Raw genomic sequence first — 22,122 nt, 5'->3', positions numbered from 1 at the left:
AAAAAAAAGGGGGGAGCAAAGGACAACTTACTGGAATTTTCAGCCGGAAGCAATGTAGGTGCTTCAGTCACGGCGAGGGGACGGAGGTGCGCAAAGGCTGCGTTGTGGTGGTTAAAGGTTAGCCGGTGGTGGTTTTTTTGATAATTAAAAAAAAAATCAAAACTTAGAGGGCAACACTTACCTAGACGCGGCAGTTGCGTCGCCGGAAACAACCACCGGCGTCGGGGGAACACTCGACAACTCTCTCTTCCTCCTTCTCTTTCTCTTTCTCGTTCTCTTTCTCCTCTCTCTTTCTTTCACCCTTCTTTCTCTCTTTCGTTCTCGGTGGTGGGTGTGCGTCGACGGCAGGCATCACTGTGCTTCGCCGGCAGGAGTTAACGCACCGCCGTCTACTTCTCTCTCCTTCTCTTTCTCTCTCTCCTTCTACTTCCGTCTTCCCCCCTTTTTTTTAGGTTAAGCCAAATGATTTAATTTTGGGTAATTTAAAAAATAACACATAAATTCCGACGAAAACAATTCCGTCGTAATAATAACCTTCCGACGGAATATTTCGTCGCAAATTCTTTACGACGGAATATTCCGTTGGAAGGTTATTATTACGACGGAATTTTTTTCCGTCGGAAAATTAACGACGGAAAAAGCATCGTAAATCATATTTTCCGTTGCTACATTGCGACGAAATGTACTCCGTCGAAAACTGTGAACTTTGCGACGGAAAAAGAGGTCTGTCGCAACAATTCCGTCGCTATTTAGCCTATTTCTAGTAGTGAAAAAAAAATGTTAAGCCATATAATGTATATATCTATTGGGCCGTGGTTATGTTACGAGCCCTAATCTCTCTAGGTTGTATATATACGTGTGCATACGCTAATACAAACACAACACTCAATTCTCGCTATTCTCTCTATCTTGACATGGTATCGGAGCCAAAATACTCTAAAAACCCTAAAATTCTACTCTAAATTTTTGAAAAAAAAAAAATCTTCTGAATTTCTATTCTAAATTGCTACTACTCTACATTGTCGAATTGCTACATTGCTATCTTGCTGACTTTCTGAAATTTTCTTCTGAATTATTCTTCTGAATTTCTACTATACATTGTCGACTTGCTACATTGCTATCAACAATGGTGAATGCTAAGTTACAACTATTTTGTACCCATTGCAATCGATCGGGTCGTGATTATGACGCTTGTCTTCTTGTCCATGGGCTACCTGAATGGTGGCTTGAAAAATATGGTCGTTCTTCTTCTCTGGCTACTACTCTACCTCGGGCTGCTGCTCCTTCTCCTTCTAGTCAATCTGCCGCCACTACCCCAATTTTGGGTGAGGTATTTGATAAGTATGATGTTGCTAATTTTTCTTCTAATCACTCTGCCGCAACTACCCCAATTTTGGGTGGAGTATTTGATAAGTATACTGTTGCTACTTCTCCTTCTAAGCAATCTGCCGCCACTACCCCAATTGTGGGTGGGGTATTTGAAGTTCCTACCGATCGTATTACCGGTGATTATTTTTCTCTATCTTGGATTATTGACACGGGGCCTCACATCATGTAACGGGTGACGAGTCTTCATTATTTGATACTCAATCTATTTTACCATGCCCCGTTGGTCTTCCCGATGGTGCTCAAGCCTTTGCAACAAAGGAGGGTCGTGTTTTCTTGGCGGATGGAATTATTCTTGAACACGTTCTATTTGCTGCAATTAAATTGCAATTTGATTTCGGTATCTAAGTTGATTGATGATTCTAATTGCTTTGTCCGATTCACTAATTCTCTTTGTGCTATACAGGATCAATCCTCGGGGAGCTTAATTGGAGGCGGTGAACGGATAGATGGACTATATTAATTCCGGCGTCTCCCAAAAGTATGTGCACTCACGGTCCGGAGATTTCTACATTTGAGTTGTGGCATCGTCGTTTGGGGCATCCGTCGGAGAAAATTGTCAAACTGCTTCCTGCTATTCGAGGTAGTACTAGTACTAAGTGTTTACATAAAGCTTGTGAAATCTGCCCTCTTGCTAAACAAACCCGAGATAGTTTTCCTGATAGCGATAGTTGTGCTAGTCGTATTCTTGAAATGATACATTGTGATTTGTGGGGAGCATATAACACGGCTTCTACTTGTGGCGCTCATTATTTTTTTACGATTGTTGATGATTTTTCACGTGGTGTTTGGGTTTATTTATTGAATGACATAACTGAAGTTTATTCTTCTTTTTGCTCTTTCTTTGTTATGGTTAAAAGTCAATTTGATGTCAATGTTAAATGTGTGCGGAGTGACAATGGCACATAATTTAAACCCATGATCCCATATTTTACTGAAAATGGCATTCTTTTCCAAACCTCTTGTGTTGGCACACCTCAACAAAATGGTCGGGTAGAGCGTAAACACCAACATATATTGAATGTGAGTAGTGCTTTGATGTTTCAAGGCGATTTGCCGATTACTTTTTGGGGTGAGTGTGTCCTTGGGGCGGTTTATTTGATTAGTCGTACTCCTTCTACTTTGCTAGCCAATAAAACTCCATATGAAATTCTCTTTGACAAATAACCCAATTTTGATGCTTTGAGGGTGTTTGGTTGTCTTTGTTTTGCTCATAACCAAAAATCTAAGGGTGACAAATTTGCTCCTAAGAGTCGTAAGTGTGTTTTTGTGGGTTACCCTCATGGCAAGAAGGGTTGGAAGGTGTATGACTTAGAGACGGGTGATATCTTTGTCTCACGTGATGTTAAGTTTCATGAAGATGAATTCCCGTTTATGCATAATGAAGAATCTAATGATCCTCATGTTGGTGTCGAAATGGTTGGGGGGGGGGTTGATGTTGATTTTTTGGATGATCTTAATCAAGTGCTCGAAATTGGAGAAGTTTCTACTGTGCACGGGTCTAATGAAAGCAGCCCGCAGCCCCCTTCACCATCTGCTACTGCTGTTGTACTTGTTTCTGCTGCTAGCTCCGGGACAGCAGCTGCCTTGGGGTCGGTTGCTGCTGGCAGCATGCTCCGCGGCTCACCTACGGCAGCCAACACAGACCGCAGCCACCCCGCGAATTCTTCTGCCTCTGCCACTGAAGGCAGTCCGCACTTGGCTGCCACGACCTCAAGCCTTGGGCCGTGGACAACGTCTTAAGCATCCTCCAAACTTGCACAAAGATTATGTCGCACATGCTATCTCTAGTCCATCTATCTCCTCTAGTTCATTGTCTACTCCATGCTCCTCAGGTACTCCCTATCCTTTAGCACATTTTGTGAATTGTGATAAATTTTCTTTGCGACACCGTGTTTTTATTGCAGTTGTGGATACTGTGGTAGAGCCCCGTAATTTCAAAGAGGCTATGAAAGATGAAGGGTGGAGAGAGGCGATGCAAAAAGAAATCTCTACTTTAGAAAATAATCACACTTGGGTAATGGAGAAATTACCTCCGGGCAAGAAGGCTCTTGGGTGTCGATGGGTTTACAAGGTTAAGCTCAATTCTGACGGCTCTATTGAGAGGTTGAAAGCTTGTCTTGTTATTTTTGGTAACCATCAGGTCGAGGGTATTGATTATAACGAGACGTTTGCTCCTGTTGCTAAAATGGTTACTGTTCGTGCATTTCTTGCTGTCGCTGCTGCGAAAAATTGGGAGTTGCACCAAATGGAGGTTTATATGACACCTCTGCCTGGTTTTCATGGTTCTAAGCCGGGTTTGGTGTGTCGTCTTCGAAATCTTTGTATGGTCTCCGGTAAGCACCTCGTTGTTGGTTCTCTAAGTTGGCCTCTTCTCTGAAAAGGTACGGTTTCATACAATCGTACTCTGATTATTCTCTTTTTACTCTGCAATCTAGGGCTATTCAGCTTAGTGTTCTGGTGTATGTTAATGATTTAATAGTATCTGGTAATTAATGATTCTGCTGCAATTTCATCATTCAAATCATATTTGAGTGACTGTTTCATATGAAAGATTTAGGTGTGTTGAAATATTTTCTTGGTATTGAGGTTGCACGTAGTCCGGAGGGCATATTTTTATGTCAACGGAAATATACTCTTGATATTATTGCGTAGTTTGGTTTGCTAAGGGCAAGTCATGCAGGTACTCCTATTGAGCAGAATTATACTCTGGCTAAATTAGAGTCTCCTCTTATTTCTGATCCTGAAATGTATCGTCGCCTTGTGGGTCATTTGATCTACTTATATTTCACTAGACCTGATTTGGCTTATGCGGTTCATATCTTGTCTCAATTTATGCAACAACCGCGTCAGGATCATTGGGAGGCCGTCCTTCGTACAGTGCGATACTTGAAAGGATGTCCAGGTCAGGGAATCCTTTTGAGCTCTGATTGTGATCTACATATTACAGGTTGGTGTGACTCGGATTGGGCTAGTTGTCCTTTGACGAGGCGATCTATTTCTGATTGGTTGGTGTTTCTTGGTGCTTCCCCTATATCTTGGAAGATTAAGAAGCAGGACACTGTGGCTAAGTCTTCTGCAGAGGCCGAATTTCGTTCTATGTCTAAAACCACTAATGAGTTGAAGTGGTTGAAGGCACTACTTCTTAGTTTAGGAGTCTCCCATCCCCACGCAATGAGTTTGTTTTGTGATAGTCAATCTGCATTGTATATTGCGCGGAATCGGTCTTTCATGAGCGTACTAAGCACATTGAGGTTGATTGTTATTATGTCCGTGATGCGATTCAGGATGGTATTATTATTCCGTCGTATGTGAAAACGACGGATCAACTTGCAGATATTTTCACTAAGGCATCGAACAAGCAACAATTCTTGTATTTACTTGGCAAGTTGGGCATTTGTAATTTGCATGCTCCAACTTGAGGGGGGGTGTTAAGCCATATAATGTATATATCTATTGGCCGTGGTTATGTTACGAGCCCTAATCTCTCTAGGTTGTATATATACGTGTGCATACGCTAATACAAATACAACACTCAATTCTCGCTATTCTCTCTATCTTGACAAAAAAAAACACTTACCATTATAATTAGAAGCTGAGAAAAATAAAAACCATAAAGTAATTAAGACAATAAACTTGAAAATCGAAGGGATATAATAAATGGAAGGCAGAAAAAACTTGAATCACCCAAAAAGAAGGGAAGAGAAAGTCTAAGTAGATGAAGAGAAGAGAGAAGTTCTAGTATGTGAAAGTGGGAAATGAGAATGAAGGAGCGAGAAATATGTTTAACTTGGATGGGTGAGTAAAACCTTCCGTTTCTTTCCGCCGCCATTCACTAAAATACTATACACCGGGTTTTATTAAATATTTGTGTACTTTTAAAATGAATTTAATATGATTTAAACTCCTATCTTATTACTTATAAGTAATGACATAAACATGTTGAATAATTTAAACTCCTATCTTATGACAACATTAAAAAATGATTCATACCAAAAAATAATACTATCTCCGTTTCTTTTTTTAGTTGACACGTATTCCTTTTTAGGAAGTTTTTTTTAGTTGTGTAAGGAATATTTCAAGCATTACCCCTAGCTTGTACCCCACTGTGATAATACACTAAAGTACGGTGGCGTCCAAAGGGAAAGAAGCTAGAGCAAAAGAGTCGCCAACAAGTTTTAGGAACTTGTAAACCGTTCACGAGGTGAAGGTTACACCCCTTAACGATCCAAGAGATCGTTAACTCCAATAGGTATGGAACCATGACTGGTAGTTCGGGGATGAAGGTACAAATTCAACCTAAAAGAGATTGAACCTGCCGTAATAATAGGCCTCTACTTTATTCTGATCGTATTCATGTGCGCTTTCTGACTAACATGCAATCAATGGGATGACCCTAAACCTGTTTATCTATGTTGGTTGAATATTAATGCACAAACAAATCTATTATTGGCGATCAGTTGAATTATAATCAAATTAACCCTAAACAAGATTATTAATTATCTTATTAAGCGTGATTACAAGTTTCAATTCCCTTTAAATTAAACATGCATAAAAAGGTGTGATCAAGCAATAACAATAAATATATATATCAACCAACATAATAATAATCAAAACAATAATCATAATAATAAAAATAATCATGTTAAAGCATAATAATAATAAGATCCTAGGCATGATACTAACAAGATTAATAACAAACCCTAGCATGTCACTAAACAATAAAGATCAAAGCTTTAACCCTAACATGATACTAACAATCATAAATATTAGGAAGAACATAGGAAACATCATACTTTTAATCATACTTGATATTAAAGTTACCCTAGACATGATACTAGGAATCATAATAACAACTTAAGCATAATTTCTACATAATAATATCAATTAAATCATTAAAGAACTTACTTGGATGCCTCGTACCTCTTTCTAATAACAAAATACACACGTTAGTAACTTTAAGGAAAATAATAAAATCAAAGAATTAAATTAAATAATTGAAATAGAGATTTGGGACCAAACCCTCAGAAATTAAACCTTTCACGTCTAGGGCAAAGACAACTTCGAACTTGGCTAGGTATGTCTAAGTCTTGCGAATGCGGAATTTTGTATTTTGAGAAAAGGCTAGTTTAGAAAAGAGAGAGAGAGTAATCAAGAATTTCTTGATGAGAGTTGATGAATGAAAACAGAGTTTTTAGGAGGCTATTTATAGAGAAAATCAGCCAAAAAAATAAAAAATCGAAACAGAGTTTTGACGCGTAAAACGAGGTTAGCGCCAGACGCTGACGTTAGCGCCAGGTGCCAAGCTTAGCGTCAGGCGCTAACTTAATTATTGACGCGTTTTCTGAAATCAAATAGAAATTGTCGTACAGGAGGATAAAATCGTATTTTCCTCAAAAAAATTCTTTTATTCTGATTAAAACTCTAAAAAGTCAACAAAAGTCAATTTATCAATGCTAATTGAATTAGGAATGATAAATCCATATTAGGCCCTCCTCTAGATCATTGGGCCGCATATAAGGCTCAAACCGGGCCCTGTTTAGTAATTAGGCCATAACTTTCTCAATATTCATCGGAATTGGGTTTATAATATATCGTCGAAAAGGTCTTTTCAAACCATATCCAACTACACTATTATTGGACCCATATCATGGACCAACCAAATTGGATTGGCTGTTTTCTTAAAAATAGATTTTCAAAAACAAAGAGAAGAGAAAAGAAATTAAAACTATCCGCAACACTAGACTTTTCACACTTTCACTTTATTCGATTATGATTCGACGTGAAAGGTACTCATCACTGGGTTTGGTTTTAGGGAGACACAAATGGGTGTCTACAAGTTGACACGTTTTATTTTGGGGTAAATTTTGTGTCTTGCATTTATAAGCTACCCCACTTGCTTTTTTCATGCTCTCTCACTCTCTCTCCTTAATATATGTACCTAAATCAAACGCGTCAACTAAATAGACACGGAGGAAGTAAAAGACAATAATAAATTACTCAAAACAAAATTCCCTAAATTAGGCCCAATTCAAATAGTTTGTTACTAAATTTGGCCCAATTTAAGAATAACCCAAATGAACTACTCTTTCCTTGCCTTGCTCCCATTACAAAAGACAACCCGTGTCCATTAGTTGGCTAGCATATTTCCTTCAAGGAAAACAATACAATTTTATTTTATTTTTTTTTTTTGAAAAAGAAAACAATACAAAGTTAATGTGTTGCAAACCTTTTTTTTTTTTTTTTTTGAAATAAAACTCTATTTAATTTTATCCATATCAAACCAAAAAAAGTTATAAACACAAGTAATAAATCTATGCAAAAAAAACATGTTACTAAATTGCAATTCATCAATTCATCTTACTTAGCTTTGATCCAAATTAATTTTTATTTTTCAAATCAAACTCATTACATACTTCGGGAAAAAAAAAGAAAAAAAGAAAAACCCCCCATATTACCGCAAACTTCCCTAGTTAATTTTAAAATGCGCAAACTTCCCTAGTTAATTTTAAAATTATGGACTCCGTATAAAATTTACAATGTTTGTTGCTTCATTTTGTTTTACAATTCGATTTATTGTATCTGTTTTTCATAATGTCAGAGGATGCAATAATAATACTATGTATATAATTCAGTTTATGATACAGTACATACTTTAATTCAATTATATGAACTTTGAAGTAAAAGGCAAGTAATTGATTATTGTAGAATCGTGGTCTCCTGGATCTAATTTGTGGGTAATAACATTGTCATGTATCATCTCGTGGATCTAATTGTGGGTAATAACATTTGTCATGTATCATTATAATTAATTTTGTCTGGTTGAAGAACATTGTTGATTGCTTTTTTGTCCCAAAACTAAATTAATTTAAAGGTGATATTTTTTATTTCTATCTTTAAAAAATCTATTCTTTGTTTGCTTTATTCTATCTTTAATGTTTTGTTATGCCTATTATATTTGGTACTACATATTTAGTGTATTTTATTTCCTTCTTTTACTAGGTATCTTACAGGATTTTTTAAATTTATTTTTCTTCCATTTTTAGTATTTTATATTATAATTTCCCGTAATTTTGTGAAATTTAAAATTATATTTTAACAATATGTGAATGTTTAATTTTGATTATTTATTCACATAATTTATTTTAGTATGAAAAAAGCAAATAAATTTAATGTTCGCTATATTTAACTAAAATAGTGATTGATGGTTTTAATTAAGTTTTTCTAACAAGGATTTTTTTTTTTGTTTTGTGATTGGATTTTAGCCTTGACAATTTAAACCATGGCAAAGAGAAAGAGAGATAATGATGTTTTGGTGAAGATGGATTATTGCCCTTACCTTGATACGGTAAACAGGCATAATTTAGATTTTGATTTCGAGAAGCATTGTTCCAAGTGTTTTAAAAAGGAGGATGTTTATGCTTGTTTGGTATGCGGCAAGTATTATCATGGAAAGCGTTACGACTCACATGCATTTGAACACAGCCGTAACTACAAACATCATGTTTTTCTTAATTTACAAACGGAGAAATTTTACTGTCTTCCCGATGGATATGAAATATTTGACTCGTCTCTAGATGATATTCGCCACGTTCTAAATCCAAGGTTTGTTTCTAATATATTGTCCGTATCAAATTAATAATACTCCCTCGTTCCACAATCATTTATGCATTTAAGTTTATTTTTAATTTTTTTTTATTGTGGAACAGAAGAAGTATTCAATGACCTATATATTTCAATGTGTATCTTTAACTTATATATTATAAGTTTTGTTTTGTTGGTGATTTATCTTTGATATTTTGTATTTGTAAAATCAGGTTTACTTCGGAACAGATTGAACTGCTAGATAAAAAGCAAGCTTTGGTCGAGAGCTCTTAATTGTTCTTTTTACCTCCCTGGATTGGTATATCCTTTAACTTCACCTAAATATTACTTCCTTAGTTTTTTTTACCCGCTACACTTTCGCTTTCACTTTCACTTCACATAACTATTACTTCTTTCAGTTTTTTATCCACTATAATTTTACCAATATAGTTCTTAAAAAAAAAGGAAGAAGTAATACTCTTCTTTCTGTCTTGTTAAATTTTCTAGTTCCTAAAGTGTTTTATGTAATAGTTTAAAAATATGCTGTTTTCAGGTTGGACTTAATAAGTTGAAGGAAGCTGATTTTGCCAACGTTGTGATTCAAGCACTTGTACGTGTTACACCTTTGAGGAACTTTTTCCTAGTGCCAGAGAATTACAAACACTGTAAATTTTCCCTAGTTCATCGTTTCGGAGAGCTCATTCGAAAAATTTGGCATCCAAAAAATTTTAAAAGACAGGTATATTATATATTAGCATATATAAATTTCAAAAAACTTTAGTAGATTTTGGTTATTTCAATTTTTGATTTATGATTACTCATCGTCACTTGGTAAATCTCAATATAGATGATTTCACTTGTAGATGCAATGAGTATAATTTAATTGAATCATTATCATTGCAGGTGAACCCCCATGAATTTTTACAAGCTGTGATTAAAGATAGTGATAATCGGTTTCAAATGGGTGTACAATCTGACCCAGTTGAGTTTATGTCTTGGCTCCTTGATACTCTATATTTGCATCTCACAAGTTCAAACAACAATACAAGCATCATTACCCAATGCTTTCAAGTAATATCTCTATCTATTTATTTATGTACAAACTTGATACAATTGCATGCATGCTATTATGCTAGTATTATGTCTTGTCTCAATACATTTAATTGGTACTCTTGCATGCTACTATGGTAGTATGTCTTGTCATAGTACATCTAACTTGCGAAACTCTCCCTTGGGTATAGGTAATAGACACATGTTCAAGTGTAAACTCGATTAATTAATGCAAAATCTCCAAGTAGTTTTTAAGGAATTACTCCCTCCGTCTTATAATATCTGCCACATTTGACCAAAAAGGCTCACATTTTTTTGGTCAAATGTAGCATATATATATATATATATATATATATATATATATATATATATATATATATATATATATATATATATATATATATATAGGGGAAGGCTCATGTGAGAATTTTTCTTATGTGAGAACACTCTTTATGTTCTTAATTTTTACTCATATGTTCTAAATTTTAAATCTGATGTTCTAAACTTTTCCTTAGGTGTTCTATATTAAATCAAATGTTCTAATTTAGTACTCACATGTTCTAAATCATAAATTAGTTAAGTATGATGTCATAAATTTTAAATAACTTGTCCCAAAATTTTAACTTAGATGTTCTAAATTTTAAAAGGTGTGTTCTAAGATTTTTAATTATATGTTCCAGATTTTAAAGCGTATGTTCTTTTTTTTTTACTCGTATGTTTTAAATTCTTTACTCACACTTTCTATATTCTATATCAGTTTGTTCTAAATTTTTATTCACATGTTCATAATCTTAAATCAGATGTTCTAATTTTACTCATATGTTAAAAATATCATAAAGCAAATTTTATAAAATTTTAATCACTTGTTCTAATTCTTAAATCAGATGTTCTAAACATATTATTCACACAAATGTTCTAAATTATTACTCATATGTTCAAAATTTTAATTTGAGTCACATGTTCTAAATTTTAACTCGTATGTTCTAAATTTTTACTTACATGTTCTAAATTTTAAATCAGTTCTCATATAAGTATGAATTCTCACATATGAACATATTCTCACCGGATCCCTCCCCTATATATATATATAAAATGAAGATTTAGAGTAACATGGAATTTAACTTAATTTTCACAACGTATGTATAGGGAGAATTGGAAGTTGTCAAGGAGATCCAAAGTAAAGGTATAAGAGAATATGGTGTTGCAACTACTGATGGTGGTACATCTGAAAATTCTAATGCTCACATAGAGACATTCACAGTGCCATTTATAATGCTTGACCTGGATTTGCCACCTCCACCACTCTTTAAAGATGCCTTGGCGAAAAATATAATCCCTCAGGTACGTATCCCTTGCTCAAAGCCTATGATTTATGTTGTCTGTGCATATATGGTGTTGAGGATTTGGAAATAACGAGTACTTGTTAAAAAAGATCGTTTGATACAAAGTGTAAATGCAATTATATTCTAATGGTTATGCTTGTTGTTTCCAATCAATAATATATACCTTCTTGCCCCTTTATTATAATCTTTGTTTTTTGATGCAATTTTTCCATATGCAATTATATTCTAATGGTAATGTGCAGGTTCCACTTTTCAATATATTGAAGAAGTTTGATAGGGAGACCATAACAGAAGCTGTGCATCCTCAAATAGCTAAGATGCAGTATCGTGTCACAAAACTACCACCTTACGTTATTATGTACCTACGGCGATTTACCAACAACTTCGTTGAAAAGAATCCTACCATTGGTATATGATCTCATCTTGTTATTGATATTTTCACATCATTTTCTTCTTCCATTTTTTAGTGCAAAGTAGCCTGATTCAAAAAAATTTCTCGTATGTAGTTAATTTTCCAGTGAAAAACCTTGAGATGAAGGATTACATTGCTATGAAAGATGCCGAGAAATTGAGGTCAAAATATGATCTAATGGCAAATATTGTCCATGAAGGCACGCCTATCCAAGGATCGTATAAAGTCCGCGTTCAAAGAAAGTCGGAGGATCAATGGTAATTTTCTTACTATTATCTTGGATTCGCAACTTTTTTTTTTTTTTTTTTTTTTTTGTGAATTTTTGCTTAATTTACATTTGAAACTTAAGAGTAGTAGTCTTAATTTTTGACTTAGTCAGACATTTTTTCACTTTCTTTTGTTGGATATTTTAATAATTGCAGGTATGAGGTCCAGGATTTGCATGTTTCTGAAACAAAAGCTGAGATGGTTGCCCTTTCAGAAGCATATGTGCTGATGTATGAGCTGCAATCGAATCTTTGAAAGCCACACAAGTAGAATAACAGTGATTTCCTTAGGCTTAGACTTTATATTATAGGCCATTGCTCATTTGAGAATCTAGGTATCATATCATCTGAAAGAGAAGCAAAGAGCCTTGACTCTGAATCTTTAGGAGTGTCGTCGGAATTTGTACTTCCACTATTCTTTGCTCTAGAGCTTTCAGCATCATCTTGAATTGGATCCTTGGCAATCTTGGCTTCATTGTTATTTGAGGGACCCCTAGGGAATCCTCCATCGTCTCCGGGTGGATCATCTTTATCTTCTCTCTCATCACCTCCCAATGGACCTTTACAACTGTCTTCGTTCTCCTTAGGCAGTTTTTTTTTTATTTCATGCTCATCATTATCTGGTAAAATTATTACCACTATCATCTCTCTGTTCACTATTTGATGGATCACTGGAGCTTCCAACATCATTGGATCCGTAATCATCATATTCTCTCTGTTTTAGTGCAGAAGGGTTGCCAACATCAGTGGGTTTAGGTGCACCTTGAATCATGTCTGGCTGAGGCTCTACTCCAACACATCTAAGATGCAACTGTTGTACCAAGCACAAGTGTCACATAACTGATCACCAACAATTGGGAGCACTAAGGTGATCCAACAGGCAAAGTAAATTCTGATGAGAGAGAGAGAGAGATTTGGAAAATACCTGAAGATACAAATTCACTTCAGGTCGTGACAAGAATGGAAAATCACCCCCCAGATTTTATGAATGCTCGTCTGGCTTCAGGATACCTTTCACCCACTTCATCTTTAAGCTCTTGTGGAATCGCACAATAGTCATTTGTCTGGGGACATGGCAGAGGGTCACAAACATGAATACATGTACACGAAAATCATATGCCATGTGAAAAAATCCACCTCAAGGACAGGGAAAAGAAAAACCTACCAACTGTTTATTTTTGTTAAAAAAATATCTAAGAGAGCTTCATGCAGTTTGATTTTTTAAGAAAATATTCCCTGTGTTCCCATCTTAGTATCCAATACATGTTTCTCCCAAATCCTAACTTGAAATTTTAAAATTATAAAACCTCTTACTATGTATAATGTATTACATAGTCAGGTGACAAACAAAACAAAATTCTTGTGAAAAAAAATCATGCCAAACAATAACGGAAACGGAAATAATAAATAAATGTATAAGGGGAGAAACATACATCCATTATTGTTATAGATGTATCTGGTAGAGAGGGCCTTTTCTTGAGGATAGCGACATGCTTAGATTTTTAAAAAGAAAAATGAAATAAAGAAAGTTGCTACAAAGTAATACCTGCCTCACAAAAAATATAAAAAATATAAATAATAATAAAAAAATAAAGTATGAATTAATAAAAAGAATGCATCAGCTGCACAGAACTCTGGATTATGACCCTATTTAATAACTGAAACCAGAATGGAAATAGAATCTAATGGTTGATTAATCGAGAGAGTCATCATGAATGAGGAATTCTTGGACTCTAACCGTTAGAGTCATTTATGACTCTAACAACATATGTTATGACTCTAACAGTTAGAGTATGTAGAAATCCGAGCTATTTACTTAGATTTCAGGTTTTGTGATGATTTGAAGAATATTTGCCTCTCTCTCACTAGCAAAAGATGGAGAATGTTTTCTCTGTATTTACTGCAAAAGCGGCGCTCAAATCCTTAAGGATTGACAAACCTAAAAGTTACAATATATACAAGAAGCAAGCCACTAACAAACTTACACCTAATAAGGCTGCACAAAAGAACAAAAGAAACAGCTGGACAAGAAAGAAATACATAGTGTACAAAAAGCCTATAAAACAATATTACCCCTGGAGTATGGGGGTTTTCTTCATCCCCTCCTCAAGTTGGACTTGGGTATGAGACACAAGTCCCAACTTGAAAGACAAAAATTTATGCTGCTGTTCTGTGAGGGACTTGGTCATTATATCTGCTAGCTGAAGAGAGCATCTCACGAAAGCTGTGTAAATGAAACCTTCCTCAATTTTCTCAGGAACATAATGACAATCTTTGGATAGATGCTTGGTGCGCTCGTGAAAGACAGGATTGTCAGCTATGTGCATTACAGCTTTGTTATCACAATACAGGGGAATTGGTTTTGGAATAACAAAACCCAAATCATCAAAAATACCATCCACCCAAACCACTTCACTTGTAGTTTGAGACATACTCCTATACTCAGATTCACATGATGACTTAGAAATTGTTGCCTGTTTCTTAGTTTTCCATGAAATCAAACTTCCTCCCAAGAAAACACAAAAGCCTGTTAAAGATCAACCTGAGAAGACACAATATCCGTTGTCTGCATCACTATAGGCAATGATACTAAGGGAGGAATTGTTGGGATAGAACAAACCCCAATCAGAAGTACCCTTTAGGTATTTTACCACATGTAAAGTTGCCTGCCAATGAGGTTCTCGAGGGAAGCTCATGAATTGACTTAATTGTTGCACTGAGAAAGAAATATCTGGTCTGGTTAAGTTAAGATAGAGAAGTTTTCCTATCAAGCTTCTATATCTCTTAGGGTCAGTCATAATTTCTCCTTCCTGAGTAGATAATTTGACATGCTTTGGGAAAGGTGTTGTAACAGGTCTACATTCACTGAGACCAGTATAATCTAACACATCAAAAACATATTTCCTCTGGTTTAACAGAGTTCCTTTGCAAGTGCTGGAAACTTCCAATCCAAGAAAGTATCTCATCTCTCCCAGATCTTTGATGGTCAATTGTTTGTCTAGCTGCTCCTTTAGAACACCTATGTAACTCTCATCATCTCCTGTGATGAGAAGGTCATCCACATAAACCAAAACTATGGTTTGCTTCCCTTTTTGTATCCTTGAGAACATGCTGTAGTCTCTAGTTGCTTGACTGAAATTTCTCTCTTTTAGAAACTTTGTGAGTTCCTTATTCCATTGTCGAGAGGTCTGTTTGAGTCCATACAAGCTCCTGTTGAGCTTACACACCTTTCCAGCAGGAGATTTTGTATAACCTTGAGGAGGCTTCAAATAGATCTCTTCATCAATATAACCATGCAGGAATGCAGTATTGATGTCAAGTTGATGTAATTTCCAGTTTTGAACTATAGCAAGGGCAATCAGAAGTTTCACACTGGCAAACTTTGCCACTGGTGAGAAGGTATGCTTATAATCCTTTCCCTTCAATTGCTTGTCTCCTCGAGCTACTAATCTTGCCTTCAGTTTCACTACCTTCCCATTTTTGTCATATTTAACCTTATAGACCCATTTTGAATCTAAGGACTTTTTATCTGATGGCAACTCTGAGAATTCCTAAGTTTTATTTCTCTCAAGTGCAGTCAGCTCTTCTTGCATTGCCTCTGTCCATTCTTTGCTTGAAGATGCTTGAGAATACCCATTTGGTTCTGAGATTTTCATTACATTATTGAAAGAGGCTATGTAATCACTGTCATATAACTCTTTCTCATTGAGCTTGTGAACATTAAAGAAGGGGGATTGATCATCATGATCAATTTAATTACTTGGTGGAAGATCCACCTAGAAATTCTTAAACCTGCTAGGAATTCTTCTGTCTCTGGTTGAATTTCTAGCCACAGGAGTTAACTGTTCTGCCTCCTGCATTTCAGCTTCAAGATTGTCTTCAAGTTCTGCTTGTTGTTCTGTTTGAACAGCAACAGTTTCGTCATCATTCCTTGCAACATTTTCTTAAGGGTTCTCATAATCAACACTTTCTTCACCTTCAAGATCAACTTGAATATCTTGATTAACCAAGGGAATGCTGTTGTATTTTCCCTTGTTCTCAAATTCTGTTCCTTTCAGATGCAGAAAAGGAAAGATCTCCTCCTTGAACTTCACATGAATACTAGTAAACACCTTTCTTTTCTCAAGATCATAGAGTTTATACCCCTTTTGTCCAAGGGGATATCCCAATAAAATGCATCTAATTCCTCTTTCTGCAAACTTATCAGGATTCTTTCTAGCTTCACCGGCATAACAAAGACAACCTATGATTCTTAGGTGTTCATAATCTGGTTTTTTCTTCATTAGTCTTTCAAAAGGTGTCTTCCACCCTATTACAGCACTTGGCAAAAGATTTATCAGGTGTGTAGCTGCAAGAATACATTCCCCCCAGAATCTTTTGGGAAGTCCTGCATGTATTCTTAAGGCCCTTGCTGTTTCCACAAGATACCTATGCTTTCTTTCTACACAACCATTTTGCTGAGGGACACCAGCAATGCTTATTTGGTGTGCTATTCCTCTTTTTGAAAACATTTTGTTGCATTCAGATTGAACAATTTTAGTTCCATTGTCTGATCTGATGGTCTTCACTCTCAAACCAAACTGATTCTCAGTGTATGCAAGAAAATTCTCTATCACATCTCTCACAATTTCCTTATTTTTCAGCAAGTGCACCCAAGTGTCTCTACTATATTCATCCACTATAGTTAAAAAATATGTCGAACCATCTATATTAGGAGTTCTATATGGACCCCATAAGTCAATGTGCAGCAAATCAAAGATATTAAGAGCTATACTATTGCTAGTAGGTAAAGGAACTTTATGATGTTTTGAGACAGAGCAAGTATCACAACAGAAAACCTTAACTGACTTGCAATTACAAAAATCTAAATGTTTCATTTTAGACAAAGAACCATTACCAAGTCTAGAATGCATAGTGTCTAAAGAAATAGTGTTATTACAACTCACAATCTCATAATTATTTACCAAGCTTTCTGTTAAGATTGTCTTGCTGGTTGCTTCTTGTTGTTTATTCTCTTTCTTCAAATTAAACTTGTATAGATCATTTGTCACTCTCCCAAAATCCAAGCTCTCTCCATTAATAGGGTCCTGAAACACACACCCATCTTCATCAAAGATAATTCTGATGTTACTGGATTTGATTATCTTACAAAGAGATAATAAATTGTTCTTGAACTCAGGGAGGTACAGAACATCATGCAAGACAATCCTTGATCCCAAATTCACAGTTCCTATCTGCAATACCCTTTTGATTGTTCCATCAGGTAGAACAACCTTTACTGGTCTTGTTAAACTCCTTAGACTGATAAAGAGTTTTTTTGTTTCCAACCATATGGTCTGAAGCCCCAGAGTCAATAATCCAAGAGTTGTAATCAAAATTTTCATGAAAGCTAGCAACATTTGAAAAGGAAATTATATCTGCAAATCCTGCAAAATTGCTTAAGGCATTTCCCTTTCCTTGACTGCTTCCTGCTCCTTGTTTTTCTTGGAAAACTCTCATGACTTCCTTCACCACAGCAGATATCATCCCTGCATTTGGCTTATTGTTTCCACCATTTCCTGCCTCATATTCTTCCTCATATAAGGGAGAATCAGGATCTTCTTCCACCTTGCCTACATTTGCAGCATGTTTCTTTCCTTTATACCACTCAGGATAGCCATAGATCTCAAAGCAGCCTGATCTATCATGACCTTTCTTCTTACAGAAATCACAAGTCACATCTGATTTTGACTTCTTGATTTCCCTTCTTTGGTTTGCACCTTCAGTCTTCTTTCCAGTTCCAAATCCTCTGATGTCCTTATGAAATTGAAAAGATGATGATTCAGTCAGTTCTTGCATTTCACTACTGACCCTTTTTTGCTTCTCAGTTTGCTGCACCAGATGAAAGGCTTTGTTGACACTAGGTAAAGGATCCATGCTGAGAATATTCTCTCTAACATTCTAATATCCTTTGTTCAGTCCCATTAGAAACTGAATCACCCTATTTGTCTCGATCATTCCCAGCATCTTCTTGTACATACTGCATATACATTTAGCCACTATACCACATGTACATTCTGGTATAGCTTCAATGTTGTACATTTCATCCCATAATTTTTCCAGCTTGCAATAGTACTCTCCCACAGACATCTCACCTTGCTTAAGCTTCCCTAAATCCTTCTTAAGTTGATACAAGAGAGGTATGTTACTCTTTGAGTATCTCTCAACAAGATCATCCCATAGTTGCTTAGAGGTTTACATAAGGCTTAGCCCTCCAGCAACCTGGTCTGTGATGGATCTAAAAATCCAACACCTCACCATATAATCATTTCTCTCCCATCTGTTGTAGTCTTTGTGACCTGCTGCAGGTTTAGGAACCTTTCCTTCAATAAATCCCTTCTTTTTCTTCGCTCCTAAAGCTAGCTTCACATTTCTGCTCCATATCATAAAATTACTTCCATCGAACAACATTGGTGTTAAGGAAGCAGCATGATTATCAGAATGTGATAGGAACAAAGGGTCCTGATAGTTCATCTGAGCATCAGGGACTTCATTATCAGGCATCTTGAAAGAAAAGAGAGCAAAGAAAACAGATAAAAGAGATTAAAAATTTAAACTTTCAGGAAGATTAAACCTGGTTGCTCTGATACCATGTAGAAATCCAAGCTATTTACTCAGATTTCAGGTTCTGTGATGATTTGAAGAATATTTTCCTCTCTCTCACTAGCAAAAGATGGAGAATATTTTCTCTGTATTTACTGCAAAAGCGGTGCTCAAATCCTTAGGGATTGGCAAACCTAAAAGTTACAATATATACAAGAAGCAAGCCACTAACAAACTTACACCTAAGGCTGCACAAAAGAACAAAAGAAACAGCCAAGAACAACTGTACAAGAAAGAAATACATAGTGTACAAAAGGCCTATAAAACAATATTACCCCGGGAGTATGGGGGTTTTCTTCAGAGTCCTAGAATTCCTCATCATGAACTTCACCTAAGATACAACAAAATCAACAGAATCGGCAATAAATGGCTCGTGGGGGCCATCTCGAATACCCGTCAAGACATATCGTTCCAAAAGGAATGAAGGTCCCAACTCACACTGCATTATTTGCACAATAATCAGAGCATCTCCTAAGTAACATACAAAAAGAAAGGGACATTGAGTGAACAAAATATGGTATAATACAGTTATACTCTATTTTCCAATATTTCTGGCAAAAGTTCCAAAAATATAATTATGCTTATTAGTTTATTTGTAGACATCAATTTTGCAATCATGCAACTAAACTTTGGGATCCTGTAGTATTTTCATAGGGTCCATGGAAATCAAATCATCAACCTACAACGGCTTCAAGGGATTAAATAAGAAATATAAAGAATACAATTCTCAATAATTTACCAAGTCTCTGAGGCTTGTGTCTTTTCAATGCTGATGTGAACATAAATTTCTCATTAAGGATTTTGTGAATAATACTCATCTTTTTAGCTACTTGGATTATTTAAAAGATCCACAAGAAAGTATAATTACAAAAGGTAAAATATTGCAGCACTTAGAGCCATTCACAAATTAAAATCTTTAGCCTCACAATGAGAGACAATGTTAAAATGGGTGAGAAAAAAAAGGGAATTCACTAGAAAATATTGTATGGAGTTGCAAACTTGCAATATCAGTTGGCTGAAAGCTGATATAACAAAGTAAATTTCACTTACATAGGAGCCCAAGGCATAGAGGATGCAAAAGTATGTATATCCAAGATTGTATTTGAGAGAACTAATGATTTGACTCGTCTTGGACGATGTTGAGCAAACAATTGTGCTAAGAAGCCTCCAAGCGATGTTCCATAAATGTGAATCTAATAAGTGAAGAAATGTTAGGATCCAACCGAAGTTTTCAGAATCCCACATATTAAGCAAAACTATACGATGAATAGAGAGGCCATGTCTAAACTATAATAATATTGACAATTGGACAATATGATCAGGCTCACTTTTAAGTTAGAGAGTTAATAATTTCGAAGAGGAATTTTAAATAAAAATTGATTAATAGAAAATTGGTTGCTTTAGTTGTAGGATATCATTACAGGTAGTGTCCTTTTGAATGGCACATATAGCATGCATTTTTTTTTTAGCTTTATTATTCTGCCTAACCAAATCAACCATGGAGCATGAAACATCCCCCCCCCCCCAAATGCAATAAATATTGCCTTGCAACTGACTAGTGGTTAACACGATAATAAAGTTGGAAGATTGATTGTATTAATCGGCTCAAAAGGCTAAAAGCTTGAGAACATCGTCTATGGATTTATGTCATAACTCTCCATGAGTTCTATTACAAATTTCTAGATGATGAACTAAGTTGAGACAAAAGCTATTTATAATTCTACTACAATGTTCCTACTTGGCCTAGTGCCTCAATTGTTGCATCTACTCTTCTTGTCCTCTTCCTCCTCTTTCTTTGTCCTCTTCTTAAGTTACCATGGTAAAAGGTAATAGGCAAAAAGGGTGACCTGCTCCTTGCTGCAGCTTTAGGGAGCCGTTGTGGGAGGTGGGTTGTTGTCCTGCTGTTGCTGTTTTCTTGGTCTCCTCCTGCTGTAGGTCAGTGTGATTGGAGGTGGGTGCATTGCAACACTCCCCCCCCCCCCCAAGAGAGCCACCTTGTCCTCAAGGTGGAAGGTGGGAAATCTCTCTGTGATAGTCGCGGCATCCTCCCAGGTAGACTCGAATTCAGGCAATCCGCGCCACTTGATTAACATGGTGCACATATCAGGACGACCAACCTTGTGTTTAGCAGCCAACACACTCTCGGGCTCTACCACCAATTCAATCTCAGGGGTAATTTGATCGGGAATGGTGGGTGAGCTCGGGACATCTCCTACAGCCTTCTTGAGTTGAGATACCTGAAACACGGTGTTAGGGTATGAGCACGCAACAGAAATGTAAAATAGAACGAGAAATTAAAGGTAAAATGTAAGATAAGCAATAAAAAGAGCACGATTTTTAACATGGGAAAAACCCTCTAAATAGAGGTAAAAACCCACGATGACGAGCACCAAAGAGATTCCACTATAATAAAATGAGAATACAAAGTTACCCTAATAATAGGGTATTAAGATACAACTCTTACAATTAAACTCTCAAAATAAAAGAAAAGAAAATAGTGGAATAAATTACAAGGAGGAGATTAACTAGGGAGACTAGTGTAAATGGATGCGTAATTTTGTGAGTGGGCAAATTTGTATAATGGAGGTTGAATGTATATTGGTTGGATGCCTCAATATGAGCCAAACTCCAACTATTTATAGTTGGTTAGGTCGGTGGTAATGGATGCCCCAAGATGTATGAAGAATTCTCTAGATTTGCTTACATGATAATATTGCTTCTAGAAAGTTGGCCATTTTCTAGAATAATCAACATAATTATAGAATATTTGACATACTCTAGAAGAAAGAAGAATTGTATTAGGATTCTACAAAAACTTGGTCCATATGAAATTTTGGGCCACATCTAACAATCTCCAATTCTCCACCTTGGACCAAATTTCATGGGCTCGTCGTATGGGCCCCGAAGGCCTTAGATAGAATGGAAACCCACTAAGTCCAAACAATGATCGAACTTAGTGGTAGGAAGTGGCTTTGTGAGCATGTCTGCAGGATTTTCAGAAGTGTGAATCTTCTTCATAGCAATTTCTCCTTCAGCAATTGTATCTCTGACATAGTGAATTTTGACTGAGATATGCTTGGTTTTGTTGTGATAACCATCATTCTTGGTAAGAAAGATAGCACTTTGGCTATCAGAAAACACATTAGTAACTCCTTGTGAGACACCAAGATCCATGACAAGACCTCACAACCGTGTAGCCTCCTTTATACCTTCAGTTGCAGCAAAATACTCGGCTTCAATTGTAGAGAGAGCTTTGTATCGTAAAGAAGGTTTCCAGCTTATTGCACCTGAACACAGAGTGAAGATATAACTAGAGAGAGACCTTCTACGGTCGAGATCACCGCCATAGTCAGAGTCAACAAACCCAACAATATCAGTAGAAGATGTTAGGGTTCTATCATATACCAACCCTAGATCCACAGTACCTTTTAGGTAGTGA

The 22,122-nt window shown here is 36.0% G+C and overlaps 1 protein-coding gene and 2 pseudogenes across 1 annotated transcript; 2 read left to right on the top strand and 1 right to left on the bottom strand.

Annotated features, from left to right (window-relative positions):
- The first annotated feature begins 1,126 nt into the window (after positions 1 to 1,126).
- Positions 1,127 to 4,808, top strand: LOC110710799. The gene is made up of 6 exons (XM_021889140.1): positions 1,127 to 1,474; positions 2,617 to 3,073; positions 3,294 to 3,688; positions 4,042 to 4,291; positions 4,337 to 4,521; positions 4,674 to 4,808. The coding sequence occupies exons 1-6, from the start codon at positions 1,127 to 1,129 to the stop codon at positions 4,806 to 4,808; spliced, it is 1,770 nt and encodes a 589-aa protein (XP_021744832.1).
- Positions 4,809 to 8,583: 3,775 nt separating this feature from the next.
- Positions 8,584 to 12,374, top strand: LOC110710854 (annotated as a pseudogene).
- Positions 12,306 to 21,857, bottom strand: LOC110710798 (annotated as a pseudogene).
- Between the last annotated feature and the right edge of the window lie 265 nt (positions 21,858 to 22,122).

Source organism: Chenopodium quinoa, unplaced genomic scaffold, assembly GCF_001683475.1.
Source record: "Chenopodium quinoa cultivar QQ74 unplaced genomic scaffold, ASM168347v1, whole genome shotgun sequence".
NCBI lineage: Eukaryota > Viridiplantae > Streptophyta > Magnoliopsida > Caryophyllales > Amaranthaceae > Chenopodium > Chenopodium quinoa.
This window is presented reverse-complemented; position numbering and strand designations above follow the sequence as displayed.

Excerpts from the sequence above, each read along its gene's own strand:
- LOC110710799 (XM_021889140.1), top strand. The coding sequence starts at position 1,127 with ATGGTGAATGCTAAGTTACAACTATTTTGTACCCATTGCAATCGATCG. Across the intron at positions 1,475-2,616 it reads CTACCCCAATTGTGGGTGGG|GGTGACAAATTTGCTCCTAA; the intron begins GTATTTGAAGTT and ends CAAAAATCTAAG. Across the intron at positions 3,689-4,041 it reads ATGGTTCTAAGCCGGGTTTG|TTTGGTTTGCTAAGGGCAAG; the intron begins GTGTGTCGTCTT and ends ATTATTGCGTAG.